This window comes from Quercus lobata, chromosome 9 (assembly GCF_001633185.2).
Source record: "Quercus lobata isolate SW786 chromosome 9, ValleyOak3.0 Primary Assembly, whole genome shotgun sequence".
Taxonomy (NCBI): domain Eukaryota; kingdom Viridiplantae; phylum Streptophyta; class Magnoliopsida; order Fagales; family Fagaceae; genus Quercus; species Quercus lobata.
This window is the reverse complement of record NC_044912.1, coordinates 37610837-37632536: the sequence shown is the minus strand read 5'-3', so window position 1 is coordinate 37632536 and position 21700 is coordinate 37610837. Positions and strand designations below refer to the sequence as shown.

Below are 21700 nucleotides of genomic sequence, written 5' to 3'. Positions count from 1 at the left end.
CTACATTTCTAAATCTCAATTAAGAATAATTCTAGTCACCATTTCGCTTTAAATCAAAGATGCCTATTAAGAGTGCGTTTGGATTGGGCGTTTTTTGCCCAATCCTGCGTTTGCGTTTTTTTTTTTTTTTTTTTTCACGCGTTTTGGGGCGTTTTGGGTTTTTGCGGCTACTGTTCATGCACTGTTCAATGAACAGTAGCCGCAAACTTTGACTTTTCAAATTTTTTTTGGACCAATCACAGCACATCGTGTACTGTTTATGGACCCACAAATTTCACTTTTCAACAACTTTTTCATTAAAAATGGGTCCCACGATACTATTCACACATTTAAAAATTATTTCGCTACAGTGTTTTTCAGTTTTCAGTTTCAATTTTCAGTTTTCAGCTGTATCCAAACGGACCCTAAGCCTGCAGGTAAAAATAGAAGAAGCACATTTCCAATCCATAACCAATGGCTAATTAGTGTTGGGAGCAAATTCTTTTCCCTTTAATAATTTGGGGAGGCCAAAACCGAGGCTCAACGTTGGACTTCAAGACATGGTCAAAAAGCTTTCGATATCATGTAATGAGTTCATCCTTAGCTCGAGATATAGGTTGCTCCTTAACAAGAATAACAACAAAACCCGTAATATATTTTCACAATAATTGGTTAATATAAATGTGGGCTCATTAAAACAAGTACACAAAAGGAAAGTGGTCCAACAACGAAATAAGTCAAAATAAGACTTCCAACAGTGTAATATGATAGATAGCAATCAGTTATTGAGTAATTTAAGAAAAATTTCCATGTTACATCATAAAATTCATGAGTTCCTTCATTAGAAAGGTTTTGGGAGCTTTCTTCTACTACCATACTAACAAGAGGAAAGAACTTCATTGTGACAAATACATTATATCCTTCAATGGTAAAACAATAAACAACTAGAGGTTTCATACTTGTAAGAAAAAATGGCAAGAACTTAACCAAGGTTCTCATACCCATGGAGTGTATGGGAAAATGTATAGTAGGTGGTGGAGGCTACTTTTTACGTGACTAAATGGCTAAATATGTCTCGATGTGGGAATAAAATAGTAGAAAAACTTAGCTATTTTTGGCCATGGTGGAGAGAGGCTGCTTATACCTATTTATGGAACATTTATAGTGCTAAGATTTGCTAGAAAATTGAAAGGAATGTTTGTGGGTAGGTGTATATGGATATTTATGGATTAAAAGAAGCTATTTATGGACTAAGAAAGCTGATCTAGGAATTAAAAATGAACTTATTTATGAACTAAAAGCTAAAAATAGCAAGAATTTAAGAGGAGTTGGTGAGTGTTGGATGAGTTAATGGTGGCTTCCTTTTATAGTAAAGCTTAGGGAGTGATTAGCAAAGTTCAAAAATGTTGGGTTTGATTCTTTAAAATATCTAACCTAGAATTTGGCCAAAAATTATGTGATTTGCTTTTAGAATGTTTTGCTCCTTTGGGTAATGGTAGCTGGAGCTGAAATTCAGAACATCTAGCTTAGGATTTGGCGAAAAAATATTGTGAATTGCTCTTGGGTATTTTATCTTTTTTGGGTAATGGCCATTGGAGCTGAAATTTAGCTAACCCCATCATTAAATGCTAAGATTTGGGGATTGATCTCAACCAATAAGGTTAAGACAAGCATTAGGGCCAGAACCTTGGTTATCGCAGCTAAGTTTAGAGCTTCATTATGTAGGAGATGTCACTCCAAGCCAGATGTCAACATTTGAACCTACAACAAGAGACTTTGCTAGTCAATTCATCATACACTCCAAACTACTTTTCCCAAAATTTCTCCTTTTGGGATTCATGGGCTTGGTTCATGAATCAATTATTAGACATTTTTAGCACTTTGACACTTGGTTTGCTGAAGCTTGGATGGTTTGGTTATGACTTCCTTCAACTGTAACTGAAACTTGGGGAAGAAGAAGAATGTTACTAGCCTCCAGGTCTTATAGGTCAGTGATAGCTATTGCGTCTTGTTAGTAAGTGGGGATCAACTAGTAGAAGATTCAACCCTAGCTTGACCAGTGTCCCTATTGTTCCTAGTTTAATAAACTAAGGGTATGTTTGGTAGACTACAATAGGCATTGCAATATTATAGTTACTCATATGATTTAATTATTCTTTAGTTTGGTTATGTTTTTATTACAAGGAATGGTCATTCCTTATAAATAGCTATTTTTCAAAATGAGGAATAACTATTCATCTCTAAAAGGATCGTAATAACTATTCCTTACTAGGTGCAATAATTTCTAAAATTAATATATTTCTAAATAAATAAAATTTTCATATATGTAACAATTATAAAAATAAAAAATTATAAAAAAATAACTCCCCTCTCTCTCTCTCTCTCTCTCTCTCTCTCAAATTTTTTTAAAAAAATATTATTTTTAAGGAAATATAATTGTATGAGTAAGATATTTTCTAAAATAAATCTAAAATTTTCTTCTAATGTTACAACTCACAACCAAACTTATGAGTAGATTAGTTATTTCATTACAATACATTTATTTTAAGTAATAAATATTACAATCCCTATTATAATCCTCATTCAGTGTACCAATCGTGCCTTTAGGTTGTACCAAGAAGCGACACCACTTTAAACATAAAGTCTCAAACTTCTAACTTTAGGTCTCAAACATCAAACAAACAAATTGTAATGCTAAACACATATAGACCCCCTGACCATTTTATTTTCTAAATTCTTTGGATTAGTTTTCAATTCGAAATGACTAGCTTTTAATTTTGGGAGGGGGAGTAGATTTTGTGATCTAAACTTTCAAATATATATAATTATCTATACTATTAATAACATGATTTCATGTTTAGGTTTCAACATTTTGCATACTAAAATACCCTCACACACATTCTTAAACTCTCTAAAATACCCCTATCTTTTTTAAATTAAAAAACACAAATTGGTTAAAAGGGCTATTTACTATTCCTAAGTTTTAGTCTTTTTTCTTTATTTTCTCCATTCAGCGTAAAATGTAGGACATTATCTTTATCTCAATTTTAAACATTATTCTATGTTACCTTATCTCTTTCTTAAAAAAAAAAATACAAACAGTTATTTATATATCACATTTAAATATTATAACACTAAACCAAAAAAAACAAATAAATTCCCGCCGGCCGGGGGGGGGGGGGGGAAGGAGGGGGTATGGACCTCCTTGGTCTCTAATTACCCCTGTCTTTGATAAACGCTATAGTCTAATTTTGAGGTTTTGTTTGGCCTTTGAATCATCTTACACTGAGCTTCGCTCCAAGTGGCACTAATCAACTTTTGTAGTTATGTGATATTGTTCTTAAACCTATTTTAAATTCTTGTTCTTGTTATTTATTATTTAGATTAAACTTGTTTTATTGACAAAAGAATTTGTACATTGACTAATTTATTTTTAAACGGTTCATTGGTTAATGTAATCACATTGTTGAATTCAATTGGATAACTTCAAGCATAGCACTTAAGGAACTTTATTTAAATTTTATTCATTCATAATCAATGACAACAAGAGGGTGTTTGGGTGGTGGTGGCTATAATGAAAACAACATGCTTCATTTTTTTTAGAAGACAAAGTATTTTGTAGGGATTTAGATTTCAATTTTTTTTTTTTTGGTTAAATAGATTCGAATAAGGTATGGATTTGAACTTTTTCATTTATAAATGTATAATATCTCAAGAGTCTTTATCATAATAGAATCTGAAAATGCATGATAATCATCATTTGTTATTAAATTGATATGATAGATTTGAACTTTTTCATTTATCTATTCTATATTATATATAAGAGAATTCGCCTCTTTCAACTAGACTTTTGATTATGTGGTTCAAAAATATCTTTATTAATGAAGGGTAACTTCATTTAGAAATAGTGTCATAAATGTTAAATAACAAATTTCATTTTGAATTCAAAAGGAGAACTCCTAAAAATTTTAAAAAAAATTTCTTTCATATTCAAAAAAGAAATTACAGTTATTATTTATCTCTAAATTTATCATTTTTATTTGTTTGAAAAAAAAATATTTCTAAATTATAATAGATGCAAATTATTAACCTTTACCCAAAAATATATATAAGAGGCTTTGAGTACGCGCGTGCTTAGAGGTTAATAAATGTATAATATTTCAAGAGTCTTTGTCATAACAAAATCTGGAAATGCATGAAAATCATCATTTGTTATTAAATTTAGATGAAACAATTTAAACTAGCATTTGTTCTTTAAATATTTTTTGATTTTAAATCCTTATATCTGAAATGCACCCATAATACTAGCTACTTGTCATTAATATGCCTTATGTTTTGCAATTTTTTTTAATTTATTTATAAAACCTCTAATATGAAATTTGTTAATTTATATAATCATATGGAACATTTCTTGTACATAAGCAAATCCCATTTGATTTATTTTGGGGATGTTTTTGCAACAAGGGTTGAAAATGAGAGAATGCTCCAAATCTCTCCTTGGGTTCTTTAGAAGTGTTTATTGTGGAGAATCAAGCCCAAAATTCCAAAAGTATTATGAACAAAAGGCTAATGGTGGTTTGACAAGAGAAAATCAAAATGCTAATAACAGAAATGCAGAAAAAGCATAAAAACATAACAAGTTTGAAAATTCGACCCACAGTCAGCGAGAAGAGGAAATTGAGAGAGGTTGTGAGGAAGAGAGGGAAGGTTCCCCTGTACCCATATTTCCTCCCCTATGCTTCAAAATTGCGAGAATAGCTAACTGAATGGGCTTAACAAAAGTGCAAAAAAATCATAAAAACATAATAGATCTGAAAGTTCGATCCACAGTTAGTGAGATGAGGAAATTAAGAGAGGTTGTGAGGAAGAGAGAGAAGGTTCCTTCATACCCATATTTCCACCTTTAAGGTTCAGAATTGTGAGAATGTTTCCTGTCTCAGTGGGCTTTTGCTCTCAAGTTTCAACTCTGTGGGGAAAACGTAGTTGGATCATTTTGAGCTAAAGAAAGAGTCTTATATTGAGTTTGGGGTGTTGCTAATGATTGGTTTTTTGGTAGTAAAAGGGGCTTTTATCCCCCATGACATTAATTTGGTGTCTTAGCTTGGGTTGCTTTTGTTTAGGGAAGAGTTTAGCATGCTTTTAACATGATTTGGGAAATAAAGGGGGTTTGCTCTAATTGGCTACCTTTGGTCAAACATTTCAGCTTATTGGAATACTCACCTAAGTGAGGGCTAGCTGCTGGAGTTGCCCAATAAGAGCCAACTATGTTTTAAAGGTAAAAGTGGGTTAAGGTAGAAACTTAAGGCCACAGTCAGCCAAAGTATAAAAGCTCTTTTGAGGTGGAAATGTCGGGTACAGGACCTTGTTCATGAGCCTGAGGTGCTACAAGTGTCCCTTACCCACTTGGTAGCACACTTGGTTTGGGCTCATGCAAAAGGTTCGAAAAAAACTGACCCATACCTTCCAAACCACACTTCCTCAATTTCCCCGAATAAGTCGCATAGGCTTGGGTCATGCTTAAAATAATAAAATATAATATAATACATGAATTGAGCCCACAAGAAAGTCGAGCTTGATCGAATCGGGTTTGTAGAAAATGTGTCGCAAAATTGGTATCAACAATTTATAAAACATCTAATATGAGATTTGTTAATTTATGTAATCGCATGCAACATTTCTTTTACATAAGCAAATCCCATTTGAAAAAATTATTATATACTTTTATTTTTATAAATTTTTTAATAATTGTTTTTTGAGAAACCGGTAAGGAAATTTTATTAAAGTAATTCAAATTGAAAAACATCATCCAAATCACGTGGTAGATCTTCCAACCACACATCAGTATCAGCAGATAAAATTGCTCTACGTGCTAGGGCATGTGCTAACTTATTACCCTCATGCCTAACATGAACAAAACTACAACAAGGCAAAGAAGAAGACAACAGTTTAATCCCATCGATGATATGCCCATAAGAAGTCTTAGAAGGTTTAGTATTATTGATGGCCTTAATAACTTGCAGGGAGTTGCTTTCCACCATAACCCAAAGGATGCTAATCTCTCTAACAAAGGAAATGGCTAGCTAGCAGTTAGGGCCTCCACCATCACCACTAAACTAGGGAGTCTGATCTTTTGACTGAAAGCACCAATAATCAATCCCGCTAAATCCCAATTACCACGCCCAACCCAACACAAGCTTGGTCCTCAAAGATAGCCCCGTCAAAGTTAATTTTATAAAGACCCTCATCTGGAGGAGACCACTTAGTCCTTGTTTGGTTGCTGAGTGATAGTTAACTCATCACTCATCACCTTATCACTTATTTCTCATAACTTAAAAATCCCCAAAACATTCCCACCCTTATTTGGCAACTAAACCCACTTTTGATTTTTGCCTAAAAACTCACAAAAACTCACCTTAAAACAGTAAATTGACAAAAGAAAGTTAGTTATTGCTTTTTTTATTGTCAAAAATGCCCCTACCTAAAACTTAAAAATTGGATTAAAATAGTAAATTGACAAAAATAATAAATTCCTACTTCTACGTTGAAATGTTTTCCTACTTTTAATAAACTCCTACTTTTAAGTTAATTTAAATTCCTACTTTTACTCCTCTAACTCCCTACAAAATAAAATCACTCTTTTGTTAGTTTTAAAACTCTTCAAATCTACAAAACTCACCCCGCGTATTCATTTTTTTTTTTGTGATTCGAAAAAATAGAAATCTCAAATTATAATAAATGTAAATTATTAATCTTTACTTAAAAAATAGAAAAGCCTCTAAGCGCGTGCTCAGAGGCTAGTATACAATTATTACACAAGATGCAAGTACCATATAACCTCGTTTATCATAATGTTTTTTCTTTTTTTTTTCTTGGATTATAATTCAATTAATATATAAAAACAAACGTAAGAAACAAGATTTAAAGCATGATTTGATTTCCCAATTCCCTTAAAAAAAAGGAGACAACTACAAGCAACACTCTTGGGGCATGTGCAAGAGAAGCTGAAAGAGCATATTCTCCACATGTTTTGTTTTTCTATCGATAACGACTGAATTCAAAAGTTACCTGCTGTAATGTGGTGTATGATATAAAAACAAAAAAACAAAAAAACAGACAAAAAACCAAAAAAAAAGGTTTTAGAAATTTTTTTGTGGTGAGTATTTCCGGGACAGAAGATAATGACTAAAAGTAAAGGGGGTAGGTGGCATCTCCTGATGGGCGGTTAGGCGTCCACAGCAAAAGTATATTACTTCACATTGCTAGGTGCTAACACACCAGACGCGTTGAACTAATTTTTTTTTTACATTATTATATAAATATTGTTATATGTGTCTATATATTAAAAAGCTGCACACATTTCACGTTGTGAAACTTTGGGAGTCGGGAAAAAAAAAAAAAAAACGCAAACCATTTAAACACTTGGATATATATGTATATATATATAGATGTAGTTGAATGAATGATTTTTAGTTTTAAGTAGATAAAAAAAAAAAATCGTATCCGCGTTTGTGTCTATTTTTCAAAAAAAAATCATTCCCCCTAATTTGTACCCCCAAAATTATAGGTTTGTTTGTAAAATTGAGTGATAAAAGAGTTGAGAAGTAGAAGTAGAATGTCGGTGCAAAAGGAGCCAGAGCAAGTTATGAAGCAAAGAGAAGGATCAGTGCTTGGCAAAAAGACTATTCTGAAGAGCGACCATTTTCCTGGTTGCCAGAATAAACGCTTGTCTCCTCACATCGATGGTGCTCCCAATTACCGTCAGGTTTTTCCCCTCTTTTCAGTTTCAGTTTCATTTGTTGTTTTTGTTTTTTGGGGTTGGTTAATTTCTGTATTCTGGAGATTCCCTAAACATGCATAGCAATTAGCAAATGTTAAACAGCCATAACATAACAATAAAACCAACTCCTCATATGTTGAGATGGTTTGTAAAACTAATTGCATTGTATAAGAGTACATATTATTTACAAGTTGTGATCTGTGTTCATTTTGTGGAGTGCTTTTGTCTATACTCTAGTGTAGATGCCTTTAGACATTGTTACTCTAGTTCACATGTATTTTTTTTTTTTTTTTCTTCCCTTTTAATTTGTGGCTGCTGTTAATAGGCTGACTCATTACGTGTTCACGGTGTCGCAATCCCAACCATTGATGGAATTCGAAATGTTCTTAAGCATATTGGGGCTCAAATGGATAGCCTACGAGCTCATGTTCTTTGGATTAGCCTTCGTGAGGAGCCGGTATTTTGCTTCCAATTAAACTCTATTTATTTTGGTTGTATTCATATTTTTATAGCTCATGTTTGGCCTTTGGTCTAATGCAATAAACCACAATCATCTGTAAGGTGCAAAATATTACCTAAAATTTTGGATAATCTCAAAAGACATCAAAGTTTAAAGGTGGGATAAAGACTATTTTTCATTTATGTAAGTCATTACTCATATAAAAATGAATCTAAAATATAAGTAAAATATTACAGATTTCATAGTCAGTATTTTCTTTCCCTCACTTGTGGCAGGGAGGGAGGACTTTCTAGTATGAGATCTTAAAAAGTACAATGTTTTTAATACTGTACTTAAGCATCAGATGTACAGAGACTAGAGATAGATTTTATTTAATTTTCCAAGAGTCTAAATGGAATCATTCAAACACATAGCCTTTTCATGGAAATTCTATGTAAAAATAGTTCAATCAAAAGTTAAGCACCGTGATGTTCAAAGTCTCATAAAAAAAATATGGGCTTCCTTTTGTTTTCCAATCCATAAATTAATTTTGTCTGTTTCTCTTCTTGAAACAGGTGGTCTACATCAATGGGCGACCTTTTGTGTTGCGTGATGTGGAGCAGCCCTTCTCCAACCTTGAATATACAGTATGTTATTGTGGAAAAATTTACTATTATGAATTGGCATATCTTTATTAACCAACCTTTTCAGTTCTTGTCTCTTATCACTTTGTATTTAGTGTATGAATGATTGCATCCTAGCAATTTTTAATATGGTATTAGATTCTGCAGTTATTAGCACCTGCATGTGATGTTTTATTATCCCTTGGGGCTTGTGCGCCAAATATTTAAAATGCTTTACTTTTTTCAAAATGATAGCAAGATAGGTTATCATCATTCAAAAACTAGTTTTTGTACATACATAGTGTCAAACACACATAACACTCCAACTAGGAATGATTTTATTGATTTCATATTGTCATTTAAACTTTGGATTCTGTACACTGTTATTTCAATAATAGCAAACCATGAATCAATTTTCTTAGAGATGCTGCACTTAGGCAAGTTTTATAGGTAGATGATGGCTGGATATGCTGGATTTTATCAAGTCATAAGCAATATAATGTTTGATCGGTCTATTGGGATTTGGCATGGAAATCAAGCATTGTGTTTCCTTGGGAGAGATTTGGCGTTGTAATGCATTACCTCAGATAGCTTTCTTTACTTTGAGAAAGATTCTTGCTATGGACAATTTGGGAAAGCATGAAGAGAAAATATTTTATTATTAATAAAATATTTTAAGATAAATGGAAGAGTTAGTATATTATTTGTGTTATCTAAGTAAAAGTTGTTGGGAGAAAATGGTCAGTCTTCTACTTCATTGTTTGTTGTTAAATAGTTTTAGGATTTAGTTTACCCTGGTTTGAGATTTTCTGGGTGATGTCGTATGGTGAATATAATGTTGGTTAGTTGGATAAGAAGCTTTGGTAGGGATAAGGTTTATTGGGTGTGCCGCTATTATGCATTATGTGCTGCTTAGACAAGAGAAGAAAAATCTAACCTTTTCCTTTGATTGGTAAACAACAATGAAACTTTTGATGGTGTTGAACTTCCATATACAAAACACATTGTGCTCACCTTTTAATCAGCTGGCTCTTCCCCAAGATTTTACTCTCTTTTTGCTTTAAATTAGGAGTTGGCTTTCTTGTTTTTCTTGATTTCCTCTATCTAGGGGTATCTTGTACACTTCCTGTTTCTTAGTGCTGCATTTATGCACTTTTCAATAATATTTTTTTATTATATAAAAATCGGTTGAACATGTAATTTTTGGTTAGAATGGGCATATAAATCCAATATAAACTAAGTTACAAGTAAAAGTGAAATCTTTTTCTGAGAACCCTGAGTATCACCTGACTGTATAAAATGGAACCCATTTCTTCAAATATGTTACTAGTTATGAACATTTCTCACATACAAAAGTGTCTGTGTGTGCAGGTCTTTCAGCAAAGTATGGTAATACTGATTGTAATTTATGTCTGTTTGCAACCTGATTGTTACATTTTATTTAAAATCAGGGAATCAACAGGGATAGGGTTGAACAAATGGAAGCTCGATTGAAAGAAGATATCTTGATAGAAGCTGCAAGGTATATTCTATTGATGCAGTCTGTAGTATCTGTGATGCCTTACATATGATACATGGTTGTTTCTACCATTGATTCTTCCTGATTTGTAATGATAGCAAATTTTCTTTGTACATCTGACATAGCAGATATGGAAATAAGATCCTTGTCACTGATGAACTGCCAGATGGTCAGATGGTGGACCAGTGGGAACCAGTGTCACGTGATTCTGTAAAGACACCCCTAGAGGTATTGCCGTTGGAACACATCTCAGGTTTGGTAAGCAGAATTGTTCCACCAGTTTTCTCAAAAAACTATTAAAGCCTATTCCCATTGTATAGGTGTATGAGGAATTGCAAGTAGAGGGGTACCTTGTTGACTATGAACGTGTTCCTATTACTGATGAAAAATCACCAAAGGAGACAGATTTTGATATTTTGGTGAGTTTTCATATTCTAAATTTTAATTTGAATAATGATATTTAAGAAATTTATGAAGTACCTGTTGGCGTGGGATCACAAGTTAACCAATTTTCATTTTACATTTGATATGAAAAAGTTTTAACATTGTGAATGAAATAGTGGGCTTCCTTATTTTTTTACCTTGTTTGTGTTAGTGAAAAAACTGGAGGTGACTCTTTTTGATGTTGGGGGTATGTTTCTTAATTCAACCATGATGCTGAAAAGCAAATGTAACCCTAGTATAATTAGATCTTAACCTCCCAAAAATCTCTAGTCTAGATTGTTTAAAGACTTACAATAAAAAAAATGTGCAGACTTACATGACTAGCACATGATTTTTTCAGTTTCTTAGTGATGACTAGAAATCATCCTATTCAAAACATAACCACCAAGGTGAGTGACTCAGGGGAAAAGGTTTATTCCCAAGTGGTTTGGTTGGGGTCAATGTTGAATATCCTGAGTTTGAACCCTTAAGAACGTGATGTTTGGCTCACTGAAGATGTCCACCACCTGATGATACGGGACCCTGGTAGGGCTATGGTTAGGCTATACTTGAGAATCTGTTTGAGGGATTTTCTACCGATCCTCCACTTTGTGGGCTTCTCTTGGCCTCTCTTGCTATTGTTTCCTCAGCGAGTAGAGGCTACTATGGTCCTGCCCAAGTACGATTGCTACAACTGGCCTCTTAACTTCTTTTGTTCAGTAGAAAAGAAGAAGAAGAAAGAAATGTTATAAAAAACAAAGTATATAATGAATAACTAAGGATATATTGTAAAGTACAAAGCAAGTACTGCTATGCCTTTCAGTCTTATGCTTTCTGGTTGGCTTTCATGCAATGCATCTTACCTGAAAAATCAGAAGCATCTTACCTGAAAAATCAGAAGCTAAGAGGAGCTAAGGTTTTATCCTTCCCAACCTCACCCCCCCCCCCCCCCCCCCCCCAAAAAAAAAAAGAAAAAAGAGAGGGAGAGAATTTCACAAACCCATCTTTTTTTCCTCATAAAGAGTTAATTTGTTGAATTATCACGTGTTAAAATTCCATGCCCTCTATTATTCTTTTTACTTATTTGATTTACTTATCAAAAAGTAATATTTGAGAATTATGTGTTGGCATACTATTGTCGTTTGAATTGAAAACATTCAGTAAGGCAATGATGGTTTTTAACATTTCAGTTTAGGATAGTCTATTCTTGAATTTGACTTAAAGGATTAGTTCAATGGCATTTTTGGATTGGATAGATTTGATATCCATTGTGTTTTCAGGTGCATAAAATTTCTCAAGCAAACTTAAATACGGAGATAATTTTCAACTGTCAAATGGGACGTGGACGAACTACAACTGGGATGGTGATTGCAACATTGATTTATCTCAACCGTATTGGAAATTCTGGTAGTCCTGTTACTTTTCATACTCTACTCTTTGAGCAACGCATACCTCTTTTAGTGACAAAATCTTTTAATGTTGTAAGGTATTTTCACATGGAACAGGTATTCCAAGAATCAATTCCATTGGGAGAGTTTCTGACTCTGGTGCTAATGTTGATGACCATTTGCCAAATTCAGAAGAGGCAATTCGTAGAGGAGAATATGCAGTCATAAGAAGCTTGATTCGGGTTTTAGAGGTATTTGATATTAGCTCTTGTTGCTCTTAGATCAACATTTAGAATTCTATTTTAAGTTTTTGTTTTACTGATATTGACATGGCTTTAGGGTGGTGTTGAAGGAAAAAGACAAGTGGATAAAGTCATTGACAAGTGTGCCACCATGCAGGTTTGGTCTCTAATCTTGCTCCATTTTGGTATGGTTTCTATTTGTTCAAATTTCATAAAGTTTGTCTGAATAAACTTATTCCTTCCTTATGTGTTTCATTTGCTCCCTTGACATGCATTTTCTTGGCTTGTAGCTGTAAGGTTTATTTTCATGTCATATTAACTGTTTCTTTGATTTGAATTGTAGAACTTACGTGAAGCAATTGCCACTTATCGTAGTAGTATTCTGCGTCAACCGGATGAGATGAAAAGGGAGGCATCACTTTCATTTTTTGTGGAGTACTTGGAAAGATACTACTTTCTTATATGCTTTGCTGTATTTATTCATTCTGAGGGAGCAGCTATCCGTTCATGTTCATTTGGACATAGCAGTTTTGCTGAGTGGATGAGAGCAAGGCCAGAATTGTATAGTATTATTCGCAGGTAAAAGTTGTAAGTATTTATTATTTAAGTTTCCAGAGAGAGCAGCCTAGGAAAGTAAACGTGCTAATGGTATAGTGTTTACAGATCAATATTCATCCATCACCACATGGTTAGAGTTCATTGTGGAATAACCGGTTCATAAACTAACTGTTTCTACCACTTGTATGGACCATCTACCTAGTTATTGAGTGGATTTCTAATTGTGATGCATTGCTTTTGTCCAATTCATTTTTTTTTAGATGGATTCTTATGCATTGTTTATTTGGTTCATGCATTATGGCTCGGTTCTTTCTTCACTACAATGGTGCCTTGTTGCAGATTGCTCAGGAGAGATCCAATGGGTGCACTTGGATATGCAACTTTAAAGCCATCTCTGATGAAGATTGCCGAATCTGCTGATGGCCGCCCTTCTGAGATGGGAGTAGTTGCTGCCCTTAGAAAGGGTGAGGTTCTTGGAAGTCAAACTGTTCTAAAAAGTGACCATTGTCCTGGTTGTCAAAACACAAGTTTACCGGAGAGAGTGGAAGGTGCGCCTAATTTTAGAGAAGTTCCTGGGTTTCCAGTTTATGGGGTGGCAAATCCAACCATTGATGGAATTCTCTCTGTCATTCAGAGGATTGGCAGTTCTAAACGTGGTCGTCCTGTTTTTTGGCACAATATGAGAGAAGAACCTGTTATTTACATCAATGGAAAACCATTTGTTCTCCGTGAAGTTGAAAGACCATACAAAAACATGCTGGAGTACTCGGTAAAATCTATATTTTCATTTTACATCTATATTAACTTTATTAGAGTGGAGTATGGAGGGCATTATCTAGATTGGTGTTGACAACGTTATTAGACACCAGAACTTATTATGGTGACATTAGCAATTGGTATTGGACCTAATACATAAAGTAATGTCTAAATGATAAACCATGTCCATATTTTCAAAATGCAGTGTTTATTTTGAACATGTAGTGCTCTTGTCTTGAAATGCTGACTTGAGTAGTTGAAGAGTATAATACTGAGTTACATTGCTATTAAGAGGACAATATGTTATTGCATCTGTGTCCTAATGTAGTGCCCATTGATGCCTGCCCTAGTGTTCTTATAATAGACCATTTCTCTTTGCTGTTCAAAATTGTAGAAAATCCACATCATAAATTGTTACTTTGCATGCAATGAGCCTTGGATCTTTGCCACTTGAGTATCCAAAAATAAAGCAAGAGAACTTGTAACAACGCGCACTTGGAACTTTGCCACTGAAGTATTTATGACGATTGAGTATTAGGTTACAAAAAATATTGGTGTCCGACATTGGGATGTTTATTTTGTCACTGTTACACTTGTAACAACGCGCACATGGGTCCCACAACCAAATACCATCTCTCAATGTTGACATGGTTTCTTGTTGACCCAAGGCCTAGGATCTGTGGTTTGAATGGCCAATAGAATGTCTTAAACAAATCAATTAGGAAACAATAAGCAGATAGAGAACAGTTTGGCCTTTCACCTACATTCACTGGAAAAGATTGTGAGAATTTTTATAGTAATGGAGAATATCACACAAACATAACTTCTCTAACTCTTACCTTGCTCCAACAGACCCAACACAAGAACAAGAACCTTATATAATATAACAGGTGTGTTTAGGAATTACCAAAAAAAAAAATACGTGATTGAACCTGACCTGTAAATTCAGGTTGGTTGTTTGGGAGCCAGATCCCTGCCTTGTGGAGGGGAAGTCCCTGAAAATCTAATTGATTCATGAAATCCAATGTAGCCATAGAATGTAGGATCCATAGCAAGGGATTGAACTCTAGACACCATTGGAACACTACTTGTTTGAAGCAGTCCTTTTTTTTCTTTTGTATGTGGACTTTATGAACATTTGAACTCCCAACTTTAACCTGCCATTATTGGTGAAGTTACAATTGTTGCTGCTTTCAGGGTATTGATCGTGAGAGGGTTGAGAGAATGGAATCTCGATTAAAAGAAGATATCCTGCGAGAAGCTGAACACTATGGGAATGCTATAATGGTTATTCATGAAACAGATGATGGGCAAATATTTGATGCTTGGGAACACGTGAGTGCTGATTCCATTCAGACCCCACTTGAGGTTTTCAAAAGCTTAGAGGCTAATGGTTTTCCCATTAAGTATGCACGTGTGCCAATTACGGATGGTAAAGCTCCCAAAAGTTCTGACTTTGACACATTGGCAGCGAATATTGCTTCTGCTTTGAAGGATACTGCTTTTGTTTTCAATTGCCAGGTCAAATTTTTATTCTCTGGCTGCTTTAAATGTGCATAGAGATGTTCATATACTTGTGTGTTTGTGCGTGTATTCCTCCACCCCCCTCTTTTTCTTTTCACTTCATTCCTTGATTGCTTTTCTTATATTCACAGATGGGTATAGGAAGGACGACCACTGGTACTGTGATTGCTTGCCTTCTGAAACTTAGAATTGATTATGGAAGACCTATAAAAATCCTGGTTGATGATAAGACCCATGAAGAGGTGAATGGTGGTACCTCAAGTGGTGACGAAACTGGAGGTAGTGTTGCTGCCTCAACCACCGGTATCACAAAAATAAGATCTGAAAAAGAGAAAGGTCGGGTTTTTGGTATAAATGACATCCTGTTGTTGTGGACAATAACAAGATTATTTGATAATGGGGTGGAATGTCGGGAAGCCTTAGATGCTATTATTGATAGATGTTCTGCTCTGCAAAACATACGACAAGCAGTTCTGCAATATAGAAAGGTATTCAATCAACAACATGTTGAGCCAAGGGTGAGGAGGGTTGCATTGAACCGTGGTGCTGAGTACTTGGAGCGATACTTCCGTTTAATTGCCTTTGCAGCATATCTTGGAAGTGAAGCATTTGATGGGTTTTGTGGGCAAGGAGAATCCAGGATGACATTTAAGAATTGGTTGCATCAGAGACCAGAGGTCCAAGCAATGAAATGGAGCATAAGATTAAGGCCTGGCCGATTTTTTGCTGTTCCAGTAAATCCTCTTCTATACATTGAGACTGATTTATTTTTTGTTTATGGTCAAGGGCAGAAACATGATTTTTTGAATTAGCATTGTAATTTATTATTATTTATGTATATTTTTTATTTAATGACTTGGAGATGATCGCATCCCCTATTTTGGACTTTGGAACACAGGAGGAGTTGAGAGCACCACATGAGTCCCAACATGGTGATGCAGTGATGGATGCCATTGTCAACAACCGTAATGGTTCTGTTTTGGGGAAAGGCTCTATATTGAAAATGTACTTCTTTCCTGGTCAAAGAACTTCCAGCCATATACAAATTCATGCTGCACCACATGTTTACAAGGTATATAAATACTCCAAAAGCAAAGAACTATCGTTAAATTTGTAATGCCATAAGGTAATTGGTAGGTAGCCTTAACCCAAATTTTTTGAGGGAGGCTGATTCCCAAACTAGAACCTGTGACTTTTTGCTTTTAGGGGAAGGCACTTGTCATTGCACCAAGGCTCAACCTCTTATTGTTGCAATCAATATAGCTATTAATTTAACATATCTGGTGGGAAAATGAAACGAAATATTGATATACACTAATTCTTATACTGGCTGGGTAATCCTTGCAAAAGTAATTATCTCTTCTGATTGTATTTTTCAGTAATTCATTTTGTGGAAAACATTGATACATTAAATCCAAAATATTATTTGCAACCTCTTTTTTGGCACCTGGTATCGATGGGATATGCCTTTCCAGCAAATTATTTTAACTAAGATATTTGTTATTGAAAGCTTGTTTGAGATGTTGTTTGACTGTAAATCCCTTCATTTAACTTATTTTCCAAGGACCTCCTTAATGTTGGGTTAATGAAATCCCATCAGAATCTAATTGTGCTAATTTATGGTATTGATGATCTTCTGGATGATTGCAAGATTGGATTTATATGGTGTTTGCTCTAACCCTTCAACCTGTATGTAAAATCTAAGGCAAGGCTCAGGCCACTTTTGGTACTATTTTTACTCTCCCCTCAAAAAAAAAAACCCCAACTTTCTGTTTTCAGCTTGTATTGAGAAAGATGATTGCAAGATTGGATTTATATGGTATTTGCTCTAACCCTTCAACTTGTATGTAAAATCTAAGGCAAGGCTCAGGCCACTTTTGGTACTATTCTTACTCTCCCCTCAAAAAAAAACCCCCAACTTTCTGTTTCCAGCTTGTATTGAGAAACCCTTGTTTGGTGCAGTTATTGCTCTTCTCTGCATGTAATTGCATCTTGTTATCAAGTTTTTTTGTCATCCTGTCCTCAAAGCAGAGAAACATGGCCTTCATACTTCACATAGAAATGCATGTAATTATGAATATGAACACGTAAATGTCATATGTGCTCTTGGTCAGCGGGACAAAGGCCATAAAGCAAAGGGACATCAAATACAGTCAGATTTCATTGGGTTTCCTTCTCGACTATATGATGTTTGATTGTTGCATTAATCTCAAATTCCTTTGCATCCATGTCTAAATATTGGCTTTAAGGCCTGTGTTTGGCCCAATTTGTTGGTTGGACTAGGTTATGCTATTTGTAAAAACATTCCATTATTTTTTCTAGATTACATATTTGAAAAAGTACGCAAGTAAAGGCTCTTTCATGACTGGCTTATCATGTAGCCATCAAGAGATGAGCTTTATGGTATGAGCTTCCAAGTTGTTTCTAAACCTAAAACTTCCATTTGTTTCAGGTAGATGGATTCCCCGTGTATAGCATGGCAACTCCAACAATTGATGGTGCAAAAGAGATGTTAGCATATTTAGGTGCCAAGCCTAAAGCAGAAAACTCTGTTGCTCATAAAGTAATATTAACTGATCTGAGAGAAGGAGCAGTTGTTTACATTAATGGCACGCCATTTGCCCTAAGGGAGCTAAATAAACCTGTTGATACACTCAAGCATGTGGGAATCACAGGCCCAGTGGTACACAATGACACATTTTTTAAAATAAAAATTCTAAACTCAAGTCATTAAAGCCATATCATGTTTTACCGCTGGCATTTTTATACTTGTTATGCAGGTGGAACACATGGAGGAGCGACTAAAAGAAGATATATTATCTGAGGTTAGACATTCTGGTGGACGGATGCTTTTACATCGTGAAGAACATAGCCCAACACTAAATCAGTCCAGTGTTGTAGGATACTGGGAAAACATCTTAGCAGATAATGTGAAGACGCCTGCTGAAGTATATGCTGCTCTGAAAGATGAGGGTTATAATATTACATATAGGAGAATACCATTGACTAAAGAGAGAGGCTTTAGCTTCTGATTTTGATGCAATCCAATACTGTAAAGATGAGTAAGTGCCCATACCTAACATATCTGCTATCAGAAATATCACTATTAAATGATCGGTAATTTAGTATAGTAGTAAGAAATTATGTTGCAGCTTGCTGCATCATAGTTTAATCAATGGCTAAAATTAGACATGTTCCAACTGACCTCTGGTTGTAAATTGTCTCAGGCTGCTTTCAGTTTAGCAATAAAATTATTGGTTGATCTTATTAATTGAAGATTCCGTTAGTTCTTTACAAATTTATCCAATTTTCTGCAACTTTCTGAATCATAGTTTAATCAATGGCTAAAAATTACACATGCATTCCAACCAACCTTTGGTTGTAAATTATTCACAGGCTGCTTTCTATTCAAATATACAATTATTGGATGATCTTATGAGTAAGATTCCATCAATTTACAAATTTATCCATGTACCTCAAAATCCAATCCAACACTTTTTATCTTCCAACTCTCCATCCTCATAGGTTAGATCACCTGATAATTAGAAAGAAAATGATGGTGCTAGCTTAGCTGCGTAATCCCCCCCCCTTCTCAAATTAACCATTAGAATAAAATTAACAATAGCTTTTTCTGTAGTGCTGCAGGGTGTTACCTTTTCGTATCACACACAGGGTTTGGAGGAGTCTCATATGCTATGACAATCATTTGTGTTAAACTTGGTGTAGAGGCAAACTTTACATCAAATATTCCAGAGCTAATGGTTGATACAAACATGCACTCTAGAAGTGAAGCAAACTTGTCTTCAAGGGTGTCTGAAGAAGAAGCACGCAGGATGGGTGATTACCGCGATATACTAAGCCTCACAAGAGTACTCATGTATGGTCCCCAAAGCAAATCAGATGTTGACATTGTGATTGAAGGGTATATCATTTTTGGAGAACTCAAAAGATTATAATATGCTTATAGTGCTACCGTTCTATCTAAGAGAAAAAGGGTAATGGTGACAAGTTGACCATGTAATAGTTGTAGGGTCCCCCCCCTCTCTTTTTTATTTTATTATAGTTTGTTGGGGTTGGTATTTTTGGTAGACAATGATTTTAATTGTTTTTTGCTTTGTTTTGAGCATCATGCATCAGTTGGAATTGTTATTTTTTTAATTTATCATACTTTTTTGAGAGTTAGTCTTGGAAAATAATTTTGCCTTTTATTATTTAGCTATTTTTTACTGGTGGTGCTGAGTTGGTTCCTTCATTTTAAAGGTGTAAAGGCGCAGGGCATTTGCGAGATGATATTCTCGATTACAGTAAGGAACTTGAGAAGTTCCCCAATGATGATGATGAGCACCGAGCGTACTTCATGGATATGGCTATAAAGGCTTTAAGGTTAGTTCATGTATCTCAGCAATTTAGTTTAATGGCTGGCTTGAACTATTCTTTTTCGGATGGGTCTGTTCCTCTTTCAATGACCGCCTTTGGTAAGTGGGTCTCATTGTGGTAGGTCATAGACCCCATTAATTAACATTAGATGAGTGTAGATGTTTAATTTAAGGGAGGACTACTGGCCGACATGGTTGTGCATGGTGGTACCTGATGAGTCGTTTTCCAAGAGTGAGCTTTTACTACTATGTTTTTAGAAAAAGCGGGCAAATATTTTTGCTGAGAATTGGAGGTGTGTTTTTTGGTTGGCATAATAAGTATTGGAAAGGTTATAGCTAAAGATGATTGTCCCCACAACTTGTGGTTGGCACTACACATGGTCTTCAACCTAAAAGCACTTGGAACAATATCTAATTTCTGGTTATGCTCACTTTCTATTGACAGTAGCAAATGGTCTGCATTTCAAGTGGGGGGATTTTCTAATTTTCCATTCTTTCTGGGTCATGTTATGTAGAATTGGGCAGCTTTTGGTGCAAGTCAATGGTCCCACCCCTTCCCCCCTTCAAAAAACTGAAACAGAAACAGAAGTCTAGGCTTATTAATTAAGGATGTATGTGAAGTTCAAAAAACTGAATATTTGCTATATTAATATGACCAATTCTCATTTGTCCATTCTGCAGGCGCTATTTTTACCTAATCACCTTCAAGTCCTACCTCTACTGCACTTCTCCAGCTGAGACGACATTCGCTTCATGGATGGATGCGAGGCCTGAACTTGGACATCTATGTAACAACCTCAGAATAGATAAATGATTTCAGGCGTATAGCAATGTGCATATATTAAGCTTATGTAAACTGTTCATGTCTGGAAAGTAATTTTATTTCTAGCTAAAATGAAGGGTACACATGCAAAGACTTGATTAGTTGGCCGCAAAACATAACAGCAAACCAAATACCTACACAACCAAAATAAAAAAGACAATTTGAAAGCTACAAATGTTGCAATTCTATATTCTTTTCCTTGGAGGGTGTTAATTAAGATCAAGAAATCCCGTCAATGAATACAACCCCCGTCCCAGGGTCTAGAATTGGAATTTTATCCTCGTATTTATTTATTTTTGCGAAGTAATTTTGTCCTCATATTTATAAAAGGGGGATACCATATAAGTAGAGTCTATATGTATATGGTAAAAGGGAGATACCATATATATATATATATAGAGAGAGAGAGAGAGAGAGAGAGAGAGAGATTCAACTTGTGGTTGGCTTTGATTCCTATTCATGCAAGATTACAGAGTTACAAAGAGAAAATTAATTGGCTGTCAAAACTATAAACCTAGACTAGGGTGTGTTTAGATATTATTTATTTTGTTGAAATTGAAAAATTATTGCTGAAAGTATTGTGAATAAAGGGAAAAGTTAGTTAAAATAGTATAGTGGAGCTCATAAATAGTGCCAAAAAAAGCAATGGGATCTATGAATAGTAGTAAAAATAAGCTGAATAGTGAAATAATTTTCATTTTTCATCCTAACCCAAATGCACACTAAATTTAAACTATAAACTATTAATGCTTACTTCAATTGATACTTTTTGGTGTTTTCATCGGAAATATTCACGGTTCAAATCTCTTTTCTTTTATTGTAATATGTAACTATCAAATTTATAATTAAGAAAAAAGTGATTAAGCTGATGGTTTAAAGGATATAGTCTAACCTTGCCATATAATTTAAGGAAGGACCAAAATTTTATTTATTTATTTTTTTTAAATAAATTTTTAATAATTATAAATTGAATGCGTATCCCAATGAATACTTTTTTTTTGACTGCTAATTAATTGGAAATGTACTAAAGTGAGGTGTAGAAATCACTAAGTAATTCCTTGGATTTAATTCAGGTTTTGGGATTTTTTATGGTAAAAATATTATAATAATTATGTAAAACATGATTTTACTCTGCCTTGAAGCAGGTCATCCATAAGGCCATAACTTTGGTAGTTGGTAGTTATAAGAGAGTAATAACTTGTACGTGTTTCTGATTTTGAGAGGTCAGGAAAGTTTGCAAAGAATATCTATTGACGTGCATGAAAAAAAAATT

The 21700-nt window shown here is 34.5% G+C and overlaps 1 protein-coding gene across 1 annotated transcript; it reads left to right on the top strand.

Moving 5' to 3' along the window:
• The first annotated feature begins 7444 nt into the window (after positions 1–7444).
• Positions 7445–20594, top strand: LOC115959299 (paladin-like). The gene is given in 20 exon segments (XM_031077647.1): positions 7445–7741; positions 8082–8213; positions 8771–8842; positions 10270–10340; positions 10466–10565; positions 10658–10756; positions 12041–12167; positions 12266–12399; positions 12488–12547; positions 12734–12969; positions 13288–13717; positions 14902–15225; positions 15360–15962; positions 16127–16300; positions 17681–17911; positions 18009–18241; positions 18243–18290; positions 18866–19150; positions 19489–19611; positions 20286–20594. Coding segments are annotated over 20 exon segments (3765 nt in total). The 5' UTR covers positions 7445–7591; the 3' UTR covers positions 20419–20594.
• Positions 20595–21700: the final 1106 nt, after the last annotated feature.